This window comes from Macaca nemestrina, chromosome 13 (genome assembly GCF_043159975.1).
Source record: "Macaca nemestrina isolate mMacNem1 chromosome 13, mMacNem.hap1, whole genome shotgun sequence".
NCBI lineage: Eukaryota > Metazoa > Chordata > Mammalia > Primates > Cercopithecidae > Macaca > Macaca nemestrina.
Genome location: NC_092137.1, coordinates 11,781,356 through 11,797,141, shown reverse-complemented (window position 1 = coordinate 11,797,141; position 15,786 = coordinate 11,781,356). Strand labels below are relative to the sequence as shown.

Genomic DNA, 15,786 nt, shown 5'->3' with positions numbered 1-15,786 from the left:
AAAGTGGCGGAGTCCGGCCCAACTCGTGACTATCAGCCCCCAAAGGAACCCCTTTTCCACCAGCACGCGCTTCCCTGGGTTGAACAGAACCCAGACGTGTGACCGACGCTAACGGGCTGGCACTCGCGATCCCACGTTGGCTCAGGGACACCCTTTCGGGGGCGTGTCCTCCCAGTTCTAGAGGTTCCCAGAGAAGAGGAGGTGCTCACTAACCAGGCAGCTCGCCCAGACTCCGGGCAGTGAGAGGAAGGGAGCGCCGGCCGCGGGAGCGGGATGGAGACCAGCAGCCCGCCGCCCCCGCGGTTCAGCCCCAACCTGGGGCTGAGCCTGGACGCCCGGCTGGGCGTGGACACGCGCCTCTGGGCCAAGGTGCTGTTCACCGCGCTGTACGCACTCATCTGGGCGCTGGGCGCGGCGGGCAATGCGCTGTCCGTGCACGTGGTGCTGAAGGCGCGGGCCGGGCGCGCTGGGCGCCTGCGCTACCACGTGCTCAGCCTGGCGCTCTCAGGCCTGCTGCTGCTGGTGGTCGGCGTGCCAGTGGAGCTCTACAGCTTCGTGTGGTTCCACTACCCCTGGGTCTTCGGCGACCTGGGCTGCCGCGGCTACTACTTCGTGCGCGAGCTGTGCGCCTACGCCACGGTGCTGAGCGTGACCGGCCTGAGCGCCGAGCGCTGCCTGGCCGTGTGCCAGCCCTTGCGTGCCCGCAGCCTGCTGACGCCGCGCCGGACCCAGCGGCTGGTGGCGCTCTTGTGGGCCGCCTCGCTTGGCCTCGCCCTGCCCATGGCCCTCATCATGGGGCAGAAGCACGAGCTGGAGACTGCGGGCGGCGAGCCGGAGCCGGCCTCGCGCGTGTGCACCGTGCTGGTGAGCCGCACCGCGCTCCAAGTCTTCATCCAGGTAAGGGCGTGGAGGGCGGGAGTGGGGGGGGAGCTGGGAGGAGGGAACCCCCTCTCCCCGGGGAACAGGCATTTTCAACTTTAATGCTCGCCACCACCCAGAAAGTTGGGTCTCGTTGCTTCGTCCCATTTTACTAGATGGAGGGAGGCGTGGCCAAAGGGAAGCATTGAGAGAAATCCCGATTTGAATTCAAAATCAACTCCAAAGTAAATGTTCCCACTCTTGCGAGAGTGGTGTTCAGACGTTACTGGGCGTAAAGTTGCCTGCAGAGCCTGTGAAAATACGGAGTCCATGACCCACCGGGGTTTCTGCCTCTGTAGCCTGAAGTCTGTGTTCCAACGAGTCCCCCAGATGGCTCTGGAGAGGACCTCCCTGAAGGTAAGGTGGGGAGGGGAAGGCACTCCCGGCCTCTCTTCCAGAGGCCTGATCAGGCTTCTAACCTCATTTCCTGTTACCTTCTCCCTGGCAGCCTTGCCTTCCCCAGGCCACTCGTCCCCCAACACCTCTTGCTCCCACTTTCCCCGAACCCCCACCATGCCCAGCCTCTGGCTTTTAAGTCAAAAGCTCATTCTGCTTTTGATTCCAGCCCTTCTTATTCCCCAAAGTGCAGCTCTGCTCTCACCTCCTCCCCAACTCCAGGGACTCTCCCCTGTCTTCTGAATTCTCTCGGCATATGATGTATTTGCAGCACTTCACAATGCATTTTCTGAAAGTGATGCTCACCTTTCTAAATGTCTGTCTCCATTTCCACATCGTTCTACAACCCAGTGTCCTCTGGTTGCTTGCTGCAGTCACATTAGACCATGATCTCATGTATCCAGCACATTGGGGAAGTGGGAAAGGCTGAGAAAGCACAGGCCCCTCCAGGCCCTGCTGGGCCTCCAGGAAACCTAAAGGAACAAAGCAGGGTGGAGCCAGGACCCCTTCTCTGCACACTGGCACACGAGGGTACGTGGGAGAGTTTACTGTGTGAATTCATCAGGGCACATGGAGGGTGTGGAGGCTCCTTAGGGGACTCGTCCTAAGCAGCCTCCTAAGCGGCTGCTTAGTGCCATGTCCCCAGGTGAGGCTCCTTCTCATGTTAAGCTGCCTCCTGCAGCTGGAAGCCCAGCCTGCCTACATGGTCAAAGGGCTCTCTCTAAAGTCCCCCCTCTCTTTCTATACCCTCTCCTCATTCCTGAAGACCCCGCCTTTGTTCGTGTCTGCTCATCCATACCCTGGGCAGTGGTAGGGGACCGAAGGGCCTCAAGGAAGGTGTTCAACTCACCAACCTGCTTTTCACTCACGACCGGGAGAAATCCATGGAGCAGGCAACATCTTAAGGTTTCATGGGTGTTCAGTGGAGCCGCTTTGTTCCCATTCAATCTAAACATTGTGGAGGGGACAGGGACTCTCCATGGACAGAATCCTTCCAGATCTTGAGCATGCCCCACGGTCCAGCCCCCAGAATACACGGAGGTCTCCGAGTCCCACCCCTGGAATCCACGGAGGCCACTGAGTCATCTTCAGAAGTATACCTCTATGGAGTGGATGTCCTGGCAACAGGGCCTTCTCTCCACTGAACTTGTCACCTCTTACTTCTTTGAACAACATCTTCCTCTCCTAGTTCCTTTCTGGCAGGCTCGGCCCAGAGACAGCTTGCCCATCACATGGAATCTGCTATGAACAACTGTCTGCAGTGAATTTCCCGTGGGTCTGGGGGCCCCAGTGAGCACCTGGAATCAGGACACAAGTCTCCCTGGATGTGGGGTGTGGAGAGTGGGATCTGGCCTGCAGAGAGGGATGAAGGGACCAAATGCCTGAGGAAGATGTATTTGTTTGTTTCTTTGTTTATTTTACACATGGAAATTGGCATTTAAAAGTTTATAAGGCATGGTGCCGTAGCTCAATCCTGTAATCTCAGCACTTTGGCAGGCTAAGGCAGGAAGCTAAAGTGGGAGGCCAGGAGTTCAAGACCTGCCTGGGCAACATAGTGAAACCCTGTCTCTACTAAAAGTACAAAAGTTAGCTGGGCATGGTGGCATGCCTGGTCGTCCTAGCTGTTGAGGAGCCTGAGGTGGGAAGATCCTTTGAACCCAGGAGTTTGAGGTTGCATTGAGTCATGATTGCATCACTGCACTCCAGCTGGGGTGACAGAGCAAGACCCTGTCTCAAAAAATAAAAATTAAAAACTAAATGTTCATAATATGTTTCTGAAATGAAAAACTCTAGCCATTGTGGAAGGGGAAAAAGAGGCTGGAGAGGAGTGTGGTCAGAACTCTATGCTGCAAATGATGGAAGCAGAACTGGAGGCAGCTTCAGCCAAAAATTAAAAACTGAAGCAAGGATGTTGGCGCAGCTGAGATCTCAGGTCAGAATCAGGGGCTCAGGGCTCCCAGGAGCCCCTCTCTCTCCTGCTCTTCCCAGACTCAAAAAGAGGCCTCTCGGTGTCTGTGAGTAGGGTTCACAAGCCCAGGTCTGTCCATAGGGCAAGAACATGGCCTCTGGCATCCTCTGTGATAATTCAAGAGATCATGTGGAATTGCCCAGAATATTGCAGGTCCTCAACAAACGTTCACCTTCTTTCCTTTCCTGCCTTTTCTTCCCACCTGAGGGTTTAACTCCAGCTCTCCCTTCCCAGCCTAGTACAGTGCCTGGCTCACAGGAAGCAGAATCAGGGCCTTTCCACCTGTCCCGTCTTCTCTCCCTCCCTACCTGCTCTGCTCTCCTCCTTCCCTCCCTCCTCCCCTCACTCATCATCAAGCTCCCTCCTTCCTCCACCCCTGGCCTCTCTGTAATAACTCAGCTCCATTTGCCGTCTCTAGATTTACTTTTTGTTTTGTTTTGTTTTTGAGATGGAGTCTTGCTCTGTCGCCAGGCTGGAGTGCAGCGGCACAATCTCGGCTCACTGCAACCTCAGTCTCCCACGTTCAAGCGATTCTCCTGCCTCAGCCTCCCGAGTAGCTGAGACTACAGGCGCGTGTCACCATGCCCAGCTAATTTTTTGTATTTTTAGTAGAAACGGGGTTTCACCATGGTGGCCAGGATAGTCTCGATCTCCTGACCTTGTGATCCACCCTCCTCGGCCTCCCAAAGTGCTGGGATTATAGCCGTGAGCCACTGCGCCCGGCCTAGGTTCAGTTTTTGTTTGTTGTTTTTTTATTTTATTTTTATTTTTACTTTTTTGCTTTTAAAACATCTTTACTCTTTAAACAAAGTTATATACATACATTTTTTTTAAAAAAATGTGAGCATGAGTAAGCGAAGGGGCGTGACAGGGTGGTGGACATGAGGAACCCACAGTAGCTGTCCCTGTGGCCTCTGGGGCAACAGTGGGAGGACCAGCAAGGAGAGGGCCAGCTGGAGACCCGCAGCCTCATCTCTCTGCTCTCTTCCCCCAGGAGATCTTCCCAGGCCTTCCCACCACTTTGGTCCACTGCCACTTGGTACCCCGGCTCTACCAAGAGGTATTATCCTCCTTTTGCCACATCAATTCAGGTCCTGCTATTGCTGCTGGGTAGCAGGATCCCAAGGGCTAAAGCGACTCAGTGCCTTCCTGCAGACTTGACCTGGTTTCTTGGCCTCAGAGGCAAGTGGGAACCACTTGAGGACCTGTTTGAATCTGAGGACTGCAAAGTAGGCTGAGGCATTCGGGGTCGCGTCTACAAAGCCGAGAGGAAAGGTGGTTCCTTCACGAGCTTGAGCACCCACGGGCCCTCCCTCTTCAGAGTCTTTCTGTCTCACGCTGACAAGGAAGTAGGGCTTCTGTATGACCTCTGACTTATAAGCTAGTGGTGCAGAGTTACTAACAAACAAGAAGCCAGCTCAGTTACCTTGGGGGATAGTGAGGTCATCATCACCTCCCATCCTAGATGCATTTTGCTGCCTGCATGACCGCTGGGAGTTGCATAGGGATCTAGAACCTGCCAATATTCTAACTATGAGTAAAGATCCTGAGTAAAGATGAGTCAAAATCACTGATATGAATGGCACTCTATGTTTTTTTTGTTCACCTTTGAAGGCTTGGGCAGATCTGGATCTAGCAGCTGTGACATTCTGGTTCCGAGTCCCAGAGCTACTTATTGAGGCAAAACATTACTCCAGAGCTGCTGATACAAGGTCTATAAAGTGTGTATTTGCAGAACTACTAATGTCAGAACCAATATTTTTTATCATCCACACTAGTAACCTTTAGCCCCATGACAAGTTAGCACTAAGCACAGAGCAGCAGGTACAGTGGTGACTTCCAGGCTGTTCCTAACTGGGAGACAAGCTTGGAAACAAACAAACAAACAATGCCAAGCAATGTTTGTGTCTTAAATATGCTACTCACATAGTTTCCTTGACATGGTTCAACCTGGCTGGAGCAATGAAGCTGTGAAACAAATTCTGTCAGTCGAACAGCATCTTTTGACAAATAGTGCATTTAAAAATGTTTAACTTGAAACATACAGTGTATGTTAACACAACAAAATAAGCAGACTCAAATTAGGATATTTTGGTTCTAATATTTCATCAGTGAGTTGATTCACTGTTCATATTAATCAGTGTTTTTTTGTCCAAGAAAATTGCTCACAGTTTTTGAAAGTACGAAAAACTGTAGTTTTCCCAGAAAGATTTTAAAACTCCCAAAGATGAATTACTAATGTATAAATATATTTTTACTTTTGATCTTTGTCTTGACTGGTATTAAAGCTACAAATCGATAGTAATTAAGCATGTCATTACTGATATAAACCTGTTTGGTTCCTCAACAAACTAAATTGGTGGTCATAGGTAGTGTTTTATTTTTCCCTCAGTGTTGCTGATTTGCGAGCAAGCATTAAGATAAAAAGGCATGAATGATACCTCCATAAAAAGGCACAGGGTCCAATTCAGAAAGTTCCTAACTGATTTTAAAGTGGTATTAAATATCATCCAGTTAGTCCAGGCACGGTGGCTCACACCTATAATCCCAGCACTTTGGGAAGCCAAGGTGGGCACATTGCTTGAGCTCAGGAGTTCAAGACCAGCCTGGGCGGCATAGTGAGACCCCCATCTCTACAAAAAATACAAAAATTAGCCAGGCGTAGTGGCACATTCATGTAGTCCCAGCTACTCGGGAGGCTGAGGTGGGAGGATCACTTGAGCCCAGGAGGAAGAGGTTGCAGTAAGTTGTGATTGCACTACCGCACTTCAGTCTGGGCGACAGAGCAAGACCTCGTCTCAAAAAAAAAAAAAAAAGCTCAGTATTTAAAATGTTTGCTAACAGAAAGGTGGAAGAGAGCCTTAGAACTGATGAGGAGAAACCCTAGAACACACTGATTTTGAATTTTTAAAAGTAAACATTTAAAACACAGGGTATTATATAAATAAATTTGGTTTTCTAAGTCAAATAGTATCAAATGATGATAACCCAAGGTGTGTGATGGAAAACAGCAATCCCATCATTCTCCACACTCTGATTCATTTCTCTGTTTCTCTAGTTGAGAGGCAAATACCATATGTTCTTGTCTCTTGCCCTCGTTGCCTTCTTGTTTCTAAAGAGCACACTAGCTTTATTTCTCAGTTTTAAATTGTATCCACAGTCTTATACACCTATAGAAAATGAGCATTTTACTCTTCTACATTCCTATTCCTGCCCTCTCCACCATCACCCCAACACACACTGGCCCCATCCTCCTTCCAGTATAATTCTATCACTGTGCTGGGTTAAATTTATGTTCAGTATTTATGTAATTATGACTATGTAAACATTCTTCACAGATGACCCATGTGTTGTATTTTCTTTCTAATCCAAGGACTTTTGTTTTCTTTGCAGTTAATAATGTATGGTCTTTTTTTTCATTTGCATAGTTTTTTTTACGTACCTATTTGTAGTTCATTTTCAGCTTCTCTATTACAAGCGTAAGTGCTCTTTCAGTATGTTCCAATCCATCAGATAACCTACCAGTTTCATCTTTTATTTTTCACTTCTCTTTGGAGCTCTCTGGCCTCCTGCTCCAGTCCCACTGGTTGCTCTCTAGTGCACAAGGGGAACACAGGGAAGTCTCATCTGCACAGGGGCCCCCCGCGGGCTCCCTTCCATCTGCGCAGGGTCCCCCTGGGGACTCGCTTCCATCTGCGCAGGGTCCCCCTGGGGACTCCCTTCCATCTGCGCAGGGGCCCCCTGGGAGCTCCCTTCCATCACTCACTGGGCCCTCTGTGGGATACCCCATTTTGAATGACAAGTCCTCCTCTTTATTGGCTTATAACCTTATTTGTCTAGAACATATGTTCTTTTAATCTCCTGAGACCTGAGGAAGGGTCCATAGAGGGTAAAACAATTTGAGAATTTGCATGTCAAAAATTGTTTTCTTTTATCCTCACGTTTGTCACAATATGGCTGGGTATAAAATTCTAAGATGGAAGCTATTTTTCTCACAAATTGTAAAACACTGCTCATGATTTTCTAGCTTCCACCATTGCTTTTAAGAAGTGAATGTCATTCTGGTTTTCCATCCTATCTATATGACCTGTTTTATCTGTTTGGAAGCTTTCAAGATCTTCTCTTTATACCCAAAAAAGGTGCTAAACGTCATAAGAACGAGACTCGCCGTGAGTCTATTTCCATCCATTCTTCTGGGCACTCAGGCAGCCTTTCAGTCTAGAAGCTCAGATTCCTCAACTTTGGGAAAACTTTCTTGAATGCATTTTCAAATAAAATTTCCTCCCCTCTGTTTTCTCTATTTTTTTTTTTTTTCTTTCTGGAACCCCTATTATGAACATCCTAAACTAATCCGAGATTTTCTTTTCTCTCTCCTCACTTTTTGAGAACTTTCTCAACCTTATCTTCTAACCCTTCTGTCGCCCCTTCTGCTGACGCAGATTCTGGGCCGGGGGCATGGCCAGATGGCGAGGGCCGCAGGGCCCTGGTGCTGCCCCATAGTCCTTGCCATTACCTCCACAGGTGAATGTGCTGGTGTCCTTCGTGCTCCCCTTGGCACTAACTGCTTTCCTGAATGGGGTCATGGTGAGCCACCTGCTGGCCCTCTGCTCCCAAGTGCCGTCCACTTCTGCCCTGGGCAGCTCTACTCCCAGCCGCCTGCAGCTGCTGAGTGAGGAGGGCCTCCTCAGCTTCATCGTATGGAAGAAGACCTTTATCCAGGGAGGCCAGGTCAGCCTGGTGAGACACAAAGACGTGCGCGGGATCCGCAGCCTCCAGCGCAGCGTCCAGGTTCTCAGTTAAGTCCTCTGCAACATCACCCCAGAAGAAAGAGGCCCAGGTTCCAGGGCTGCCTCCACCAATCCCTGACCAGATTCCAGGGCTGCCTCCACCAATCCCTGGCCAGATTCCAGGGCTGCCTCCACCAATCCCTGACCAGATTCCAGGGCTGCCTCCACCAATCCCTGGCCAGATTCCGGGGCTGCCTCCACCAGTCCCTGACCAGATTCCGGGGCTGCCTCCACCAATCCCTGGCCGGGTGACCTCGGCAAGTCACTACCTCTCTCAAGGCTTCCTTAATCCTATGTCCCAGGGGAACTGTATAATCAACAGACTTCATGTAGGGTTCGGTGGTATAATTAGGAAAGAATAGGAATTCTGTACATGAAGCCTCCAATCTGCTCCAGGGAGTAGCACACACAGGCAAGTAGAGACCTGACCACTTTTCAGTAAGTCTGGCAGTGTGGACGAACACAAGGAACAGTTTAAAGACTGCGGCTGCAAATTGTGGACTCTCAGATGGGCTGGGTCCCTCAATCCAGTTCCCTTCGAACTCCATTTTCCCGCCTACAACACTGATCCGTTTGCTTTCTTGTTTCGTAAGTCTCTGGGAAAAATTGGCCTTATAAGAGAAACTCCAAAAGGCACAGGAGAGCAGAGGTCTCTCCAAGCACTCACCATAACCCAGGCACTAGCTAGGGTATAGAAGGATCAAGTACAAGACAGAGTCTCTGCTGTCATCAATGTCAGTCTTGTGTATGAACAGAGACACAAGAGCTAAGTGCAATGTGATGTAATAAGTAACACAAAGTCAGCACATGAAGGTGTCAGCCTTCATTTTATGGACAATGGCCAGTCATTGAAAAAGTTGATGTCCATGAGTGAGGGGAGATTTGCTTTTGAGACCTATTGCACTCAGCACTTTGGAGAATGGGCTAAATGGTGCCTCTCAAACCTCAGGGTGTGTAAGAATGATCTGGAGAGTCGTAAAATACAAGCCGCGGGGCCCAAGATTCTGCACTTCTACCAGGCTTCTCACTGATGTTAACACTGCTGGTTCAGGGGCCACCCTGGGCTAGATGATGGCTTTGCCAGTCAGAGCAGAATAGAAGCAGGAGAGGGAAGGGGTGGGAGGTTGGGAAACTCGTCATAGTCCAGTGCAGAGGAGGTAAGAGTCTCTTAGGGAGGTAGCAGTGAGAGCAGGGAAAGCACACAGAGGAGAGATGCTAAGAAGGAATTTTTTAATAGACTGGATACAGAGAGGAACAGAAAAATAGGAGTCTCTGGCTCATGGCTTGAGTGCCAGATGAATGGCAGTGCTATAAATTAACCAGAGAAAGGACTAAAGGAGCAAGAAGCTTTCTAAGACAAGAAAGACACAAGTTCTTTTTTTTTTTTTTTTTTTTTTTGAGATGGAGTCTTGCTCAGTCACCCAGGCTGGAGTGCAGTGGCGTGGTCTCAGCTCACTGCAGCCTCCTCCTTCCAAGTTCAAGCGATTCTCCTGCCTCAGCCTCCCAAGTAGCTGGCATTACAGGCACCTGCCACCATGCCCGGCTAATTTTCATCCTGTTAGCCAGGCTGGTCTCAAATTCCTGACCTCAAGTGATCCACCTGCCTCGACTTCCCAATGTGCTGGGATTACAGGCATGAGCCACCATGCTTGGCCCAAGAAAGACACAAGTTCTGTTGTACATGCAGATAGATAATCAAGTAGGGATATCTAGCCCTGGGTTGGGAATATATTCTAGTGACCAGGAGGAGGTCCTAGAAGCATGCTGTGTCCAGGTCATGGCCAGAGTGGACATTCACCCAGAGGACAGGATCATATGAGGATTGAGAAGAGATTCAGGTTGGGATATAGCAGATAACCTCAAAGTGTCCTTCCAACCCTTGACTCCAGGACCAAGTTAGAGGGCAACGCTGCTGACCCCTTGGGCATCATCCTCCCTTGGCAATGGTGTAACTGAGAATGTGTTTGCTTTCTCCTGGCACTGTCTCTCGCTCTCCCATGCTCTGCAGGAGCCATCGTGGCCATGTATGTCATCTGCTGGCTGCCGTACCATGCCCGCAGGCTCATGTACTGCTACATCCCTGATGACGCGTGGACTGAGTGAGTGTGGCAGAAGGGCCCTAGCACACAGGGCGGCAGCCCACTGGATTGGGCCTGGGGTCTCCATTGCTCTGCAGAGGGACCCTCCATTGCTGGGTCCTCTGGAACCCTGGACTGCATTCCACCTGGTCCCGTGCAGTCTGTGCCTTGAAATCTCCCCGCAAGGGATGGGGAACAGAGCGTTGTCTCTGACCTGGTAAGGCCGTGTGCATGAGAGGCCTAGCCAAGACTGTGGGATTCTCACTACAGGAGAAAGAGAAGCCTACAGTCTGGGAAGGGGGAGAACAGGCCATGCTTCTGAGGTTTCCCCTCTCTCGCCTTCCTCTCCTATTCCAAGCAGAGTGTGAGGAAGACACAAAGCTGCGACCCCATGAGCTAACAAAGGTCTCCTCGGCAGAGACCAAGACATGCACCCCCTTTTATGACACGGTTGGAGAAGATGAGAGAATTCATAGTCTGCCTTTTGGAAATCGCTGTGCCCCAATCATAAGTGGGAATCAAACATCCAAAAGAATCGAGGTCCCAGGAAGCCTCCACAGAAAGAGCCACGTGACAGATGCCTCCTCAGGAGCCATCAGCACCCTTTACACTTGCGCAGGCAACATGAGCTCATGCTAAGCACTTCCCACTGCAGAGAACCTGCAGCAAGGAGTGCGGCTCCTCAGAAGGACCTTTGGCTCTTAGTGCAGCCACATCTCTCGACCATACACAGCAGCCCGGGGCACCCAGGGCCTCAGTGGCTGGACAGACGGCCCCTGTCAGTCAGCAGCGTCACCTTAGCCTGAGGTGACCAGGAACTGCAGCCAGGGATGGCAGATCATAGAGGCGGGGTGGAGGGCATTAGCTGCTGGTGATGAAAACATTTGTGGAATTTACATTGTACTTCCTGACCAGGCGCGGTGGCCCACGCCTATAATCCCAGCACTTTGGGAGGCCGAGGCAGGTGGATCACCTGAGGTCAGGAGTTGAAGACCAGCCTGGCCAACTTGGTGAAACCCCGTCTCTACTAAAAATACAAAAATTAGCTGGGCATGGTGGTGTGCGCCTGTAGTCCCAGCTACTCAGGACTGTAGGCAGGAGAATTACTTGAGCCCAGGAGGTAGAGGTTGCAGTGAGCAGTGCCATTGCACTCCAGCCTGGGAGACAGAGCAAGACTCTGTCTCAAAAAACAAAAAACAAACAAACAAAAACCACTGTGCTTCCCGATAGCAGAAAACAGGCTTCCTCGTGCAGCCCTGTGGAGGAGAGGCATTCTCCAGCAGGAAGCAGACACTGCGAGGAGGTGACCGATCCTCTAACCAGGCTTCCGGGTTTCTCTTGCAGCCCACTGTACAATTTCTACCACTACTTCTACATGGTGACCAACACACTTTTCTACGTCAGCTCAGCGGTGACTCCTCTCCTCTACAACGTCATGTCCTCCTCCTTCAGAAAGCTCTTCCTGGAAGCCCTCAGCTCCCTGTGTGGAGAACACCACCCCCATGGAGCGGTTACCCCCTGAAGCCCCACAGTCCCACCCTAATGGATACAGCTTCAGGCTTTGGGGATCCCCCAGAAACCCTGACCCGAATGTCATACAAAAATGAACAGAACAAGCAGAATGACCAGTTGCTTAATCATCTGGCAAAGCAGGTGAGCAGCCTTATCACTAATCATTCAAGCTTTGCAGCCAGGGTGACTTCCACCAACCCCAGCTCTGCTGAGAACCATCAAGTGCAGGGAAGCCATGTGACCCCTCCTAGCTTCAGGCTCCCTCATCTGTGTAGTGGAGATAAAGAAGAGCACCCATCTCTTAGTGTTGTCTGAGACTAAAGTGCTTAGCACACAGCCTGGTGCATAGTAGATGCTCAATAAATTTTTGCTGGCACGATTTCTGTCGCTACTGTTGTTGCATGGCTATTATCATTGCTTTCCTGCTGTCCTGAAAGCCCACGACACTTTTCTGTAGTTTTATGCTCAGATGTCCTATGAATTTCTTCAAATGACAAATCAACAGTACCCCAGAAGCTGACCAAATTGGTACCTCACATGAGCTGTAGTAAGATTCTCCATTCTCTCCCAGGCAGGGAGCAGCTGTTGACACTGACAGCAGCTTCTGCAGGCTCTGGAAAGCCAGTGCGCTGCTGGTGTCCCCTCCCGCCTCTGGCCAAACCAGCCCATGTGGCTTACGGGGAAACAAACGGCCATGTGCACCCTGCCACAAGGCACATGCGGCCCAGGTATGCTCTGGCCAGCACAGTGCTGGACAAGAGTTGGATCTTAATTCTCTTCATCAGGGCAGGCTCTGCCCGTTTGTCAGCAGGCCTCAGTCCCTGCACTGCATGCACAGGCCAGGCCCACTTCCTACCGCCAGCCTTGCACCTGGAGGCGGTAAGGTTGAGGCCAGGGGAGGAATGGTGCTTTTCACTGAGTGCAGAGGACGCAGAGGCAAAAGGCAGGGGAGGGTACCGGCCTGTGAGGGGAGGAGGAGAGAGGTGGGTGCAGGACAGCACCAAGGAGGGGTTCATTTTGATGAACTGCATCAACGCTTCCCTAGACTCTGTCCACCTCCTGATCCATCCCCCACCCCCTACTCCCACAATGAACGCTGCACACACTCATCACACATACATCACACGGGCACACGTCACACATGTATGCACAGACCCATCACATGCAGACATACCACAAGCACGCGGCACGTGCACACTCACACATCACATGTGCACACATCATGTCACATACACACTCATTAACACCTACAGCACACATCAGATGCACATCACACACACCACATGTAAACTCACATGCACACGCGTCACATGCACACACACCTGGGCTGGTCCACTGAGACGAGCCGGCAGTGGCTTCTGTGCAACTCGGAGGTGACTGTTCTCCAGCTCCACAGCCCCAGAACCCCTGAGAAGAGGCCAGAGGTGGTGACCACACTCCCTTCACGAAGCCTTCCCGGCCTAGGACCACCATGGGTACCCACACGTGGGCCTCGTCGGGCGAGGACATGGCACTTGGAAAGGAGGAGCGACAGAGCCCTGGCGTGGGGACCCCTAGAGGGGGCGGCTCTGACAGGCAGGCCACGGGCTCGCGGTGTTCATGGAGGAAGAAGGAGCTTCAGATCCGCATCAGGAAGGGTGAGGCCCACCCCGCCTGGCGCCGCCGCCAGTGATGGTGCAACCTCCGTTTAAGCCGCAGCTTGAGAGTCCCTGGGTCAAAGCGGTGACTGCAGCATCCTTACACCCCAGTCAAAGCTCCAGAGAGGTCCAGGAAGCAGGAAAGGCAAGAAGTAGCTCCCAGTCCAAACGCAGATGAGACGGCGCGGGAAGCAGGCTTGGGCGAGGTCTGGGGCCTGGGCCGGGAGAGCTGGTTCCTCGGCCTCCTCACTGGGAGCAGGGGAACCCTGGGCAGGTTCAACTCCCTGAGTCTGTGTCTTCATCTGCAAAACTGTTGGGGGCAGAAAGCTCTTAAGCCATTTAAAAACAGTAATTCAGGTCAGTAAGAATGGATCTGAATTTGAAGCAATTTGTAATCTTCATTTATCTCTTTTGCGTGTGTGTGTGGGGGGTGTGTGTGTGTGTGTGTGTCCACAGAAATGTTAATGCGCTTGATTTGGGGTATTCTTCCAGGATCCTGCTAAGGGTGTTACGTAATATGTGGCGTATATCCCATGTTGCTTTTCTAAAACATGGCAAACCCAAATTGAAAAATACATCTGGCCCCAAGGGCTTCAGATAAAGGATTGTGGATCTGTAGTACCTAATAATAAATTTATAATAATTAAATAAGATAATGTTAAGCTCCTACCACAGTGCCTGGTATATAGTAAATGCTCAATAAATGCTGGTTGTCATTATTGTCATCATCATCCTAGACCCCAAACTGGGTAAAACCTGGTAGTGTCCCTTAGAAAAGATTATATGAATGAGGCACACTTTTTCTGCTACATGTTACCAAAGTACAGTGAGAGGCAAGAGAAACAAGTTGTAAAGAATAGATTGGGAAACATAAATGAGCTATTTTATATATTATCCAAAATTTTCATGCAAATCATTAGGCAAGACACCAGGACCCCAAAGGCCAAGAAACACACAAGAGGAAACATGCTCAGCCTCAGCAGTTCCTGGAGAAACGGCAGCCCAAACAATAACACGTGACATTTTATGGGCAATACATCAACAAAAAATGTCAATGACCAGAACAAATATTGGGTGACATCAGTGTGCTCCTGTCTTAGAGGAAGAGGAAACTGAATAACCTTCTTGGAAAGCAAATTGGCAATATATTTTGAAGGCCATAAAGTGCTCAGAAACTTAGACCCTGTAATTCAACTCCTGGATATTTACTTTGACATAATTTGCTAAAAAAGAAAAGGCCTCCCTGTGTGAACACAGAGTCATTGCAACACTCTTCATTTGGGCCTTTACGAGCAGGCACTGGTTCAGCAACATAAATCTATTACGCTGCCTGATCTTCACAGCAGCCACTACAGTGAAAACTGTTCTTACCATCACCATTTCACATATGGGGCAATGGAAGCAAAGACAAGCTAAGCAAGGTTCTTCTCCTGCTACTTGATAACTCGAGGAGTGGAGCCCAGGCTTGGGAGTTGGGAGCCGGTGCTCAGCCTCTACATCATGCTGCTGCCCAGGAGCTGGATGGCAAAAGATGTCAACAGGCTGGACGCCCTGGCTCATGCCTGAAATCTCAGCACTTTGGGAGGATGAAGCAAGTGGATCACTTGAGGCCAGGAGTTTAAGACCAGCCTGTGCAACGTGTCGAGATCCTGCCTCTATAAAAAATACAAAAAATTAGCCAGATATGGTAGTGCACACCCATAGTCCCAGCTACTCTGTAGGCTGAGGTGGGAGAATCACCTGAGCCTGGGAAGTTGAGGCTGCAGCGAGCTGTGATTGCACCACCGCACTGCAGCCTGGGCGACAGAGTGAGATACTATCTCAAAAAAGAAAGATGACAACATTACGGAGCTGGGTGAATCACAATGCCTTTGGTCAATCAAATCCCAATTATTAGGTCACCCTTAACAAATATAAATTATAAAGTTTATTTAGCAACATAAGAATATTCTGATTATATGACTAGGAAAGAAAACAAGACAAATTATATTATGATATTATGTACAGATCACACAGATACAGAGAAAAGATCAGAATGAAGCACTTAAAAATAAAAGTGGGGGCTTTGCTAAAGACGTATGAGTGACCGCAGAACAGTACTAGTAACTGTCCCCTTCATCCACCATCCAGGCACAATAATTTGGGTCACGGCAGACACACAAACGTGTGGAGAAAAAAGAACTGCAAAACCAGTTTTCTTTCATGCATTGACATAATATTGTTTGTATGACCTTGAGATAGCAAATGGCAGATAGGAATTTCGTTCCCCTGACGTTGTCCCGGGTGGCAACACTGAGAGCCTTGATTAAAGAGCCAGGAGCCTGGGATCAGCCGGGCCTGGGAATGAGTCCAGCCTCTGTTGCTTATTAGCTGGGTACTTAAATCCCTTCACTTCCTTGGGTCTCATTTCCACGTCTGTAAAGTAGGTGTCATCACAACTACCTGCTGGGGTTTTTTATTTTATTTTATTTTTTTATTTTTTTTTTTTG

General features: G+C 50.0%; 1 protein-coding gene across 4 annotated transcripts; it reads left to right on the top strand.

Moving 5' to 3' along the window:
* Window positions 1-206: 206 nt before the first annotated feature.
* Window positions 207-12,039, top strand: LOC105486476 (neurotensin receptor 2). Of its 4 annotated transcripts, none has more exons than XM_011749345.2 (4): window positions 207-897; window positions 7,805-8,078; window positions 10,079-10,169; window positions 11,493-12,039. In XM_011749345.2, the coding sequence occupies exons 1-4, from the start codon at window positions 274-276 to the stop codon at window positions 11,668-11,670; spliced, it is 1,167 nt and encodes a 388-aa protein (XP_011747647.2). In that variant the 5' UTR covers window positions 207-273; the 3' UTR covers window positions 11,671-12,039. The 4 variants fall into 4 exon arrangements, with proteins under 4 accessions (XP_011747647.2, XP_011747650.2, XP_011747649.2 ...); XM_011749348.3 differs by having other exon boundaries at window positions 210-897; window positions 7,805-8,011; window positions 11,493-11,673; XM_011749347.3 differs by having other exon boundaries at window positions 210-897; window positions 7,805-8,020; window positions 11,493-11,673.
* Window positions 12,040-15,786: the final 3,747 nt, after the last annotated feature.

Excerpts from the sequence above, each read along its gene's own strand:
- LOC105486476 (XM_011749345.2), top strand. The coding sequence starts at position 274 with ATGGAGACCAGCAGCCCGCCGCCCCCGCGGTTCAGCCCCAACCTGGGG. Across the intron at positions 898-7,804 it reads CGCTCCAAGTCTTCATCCAG|GTGAATGTGCTGGTGTCCTT; the intron begins GTAAGGGCGTGG and ends TTACCTCCACAG. Across the intron at positions 8,079-10,078 it reads GCGCAGCGTCCAGGTTCTCA|GAGCCATCGTGGCCATGTAT; the intron begins GTTAAGTCCTCT and ends CATGCTCTGCAG.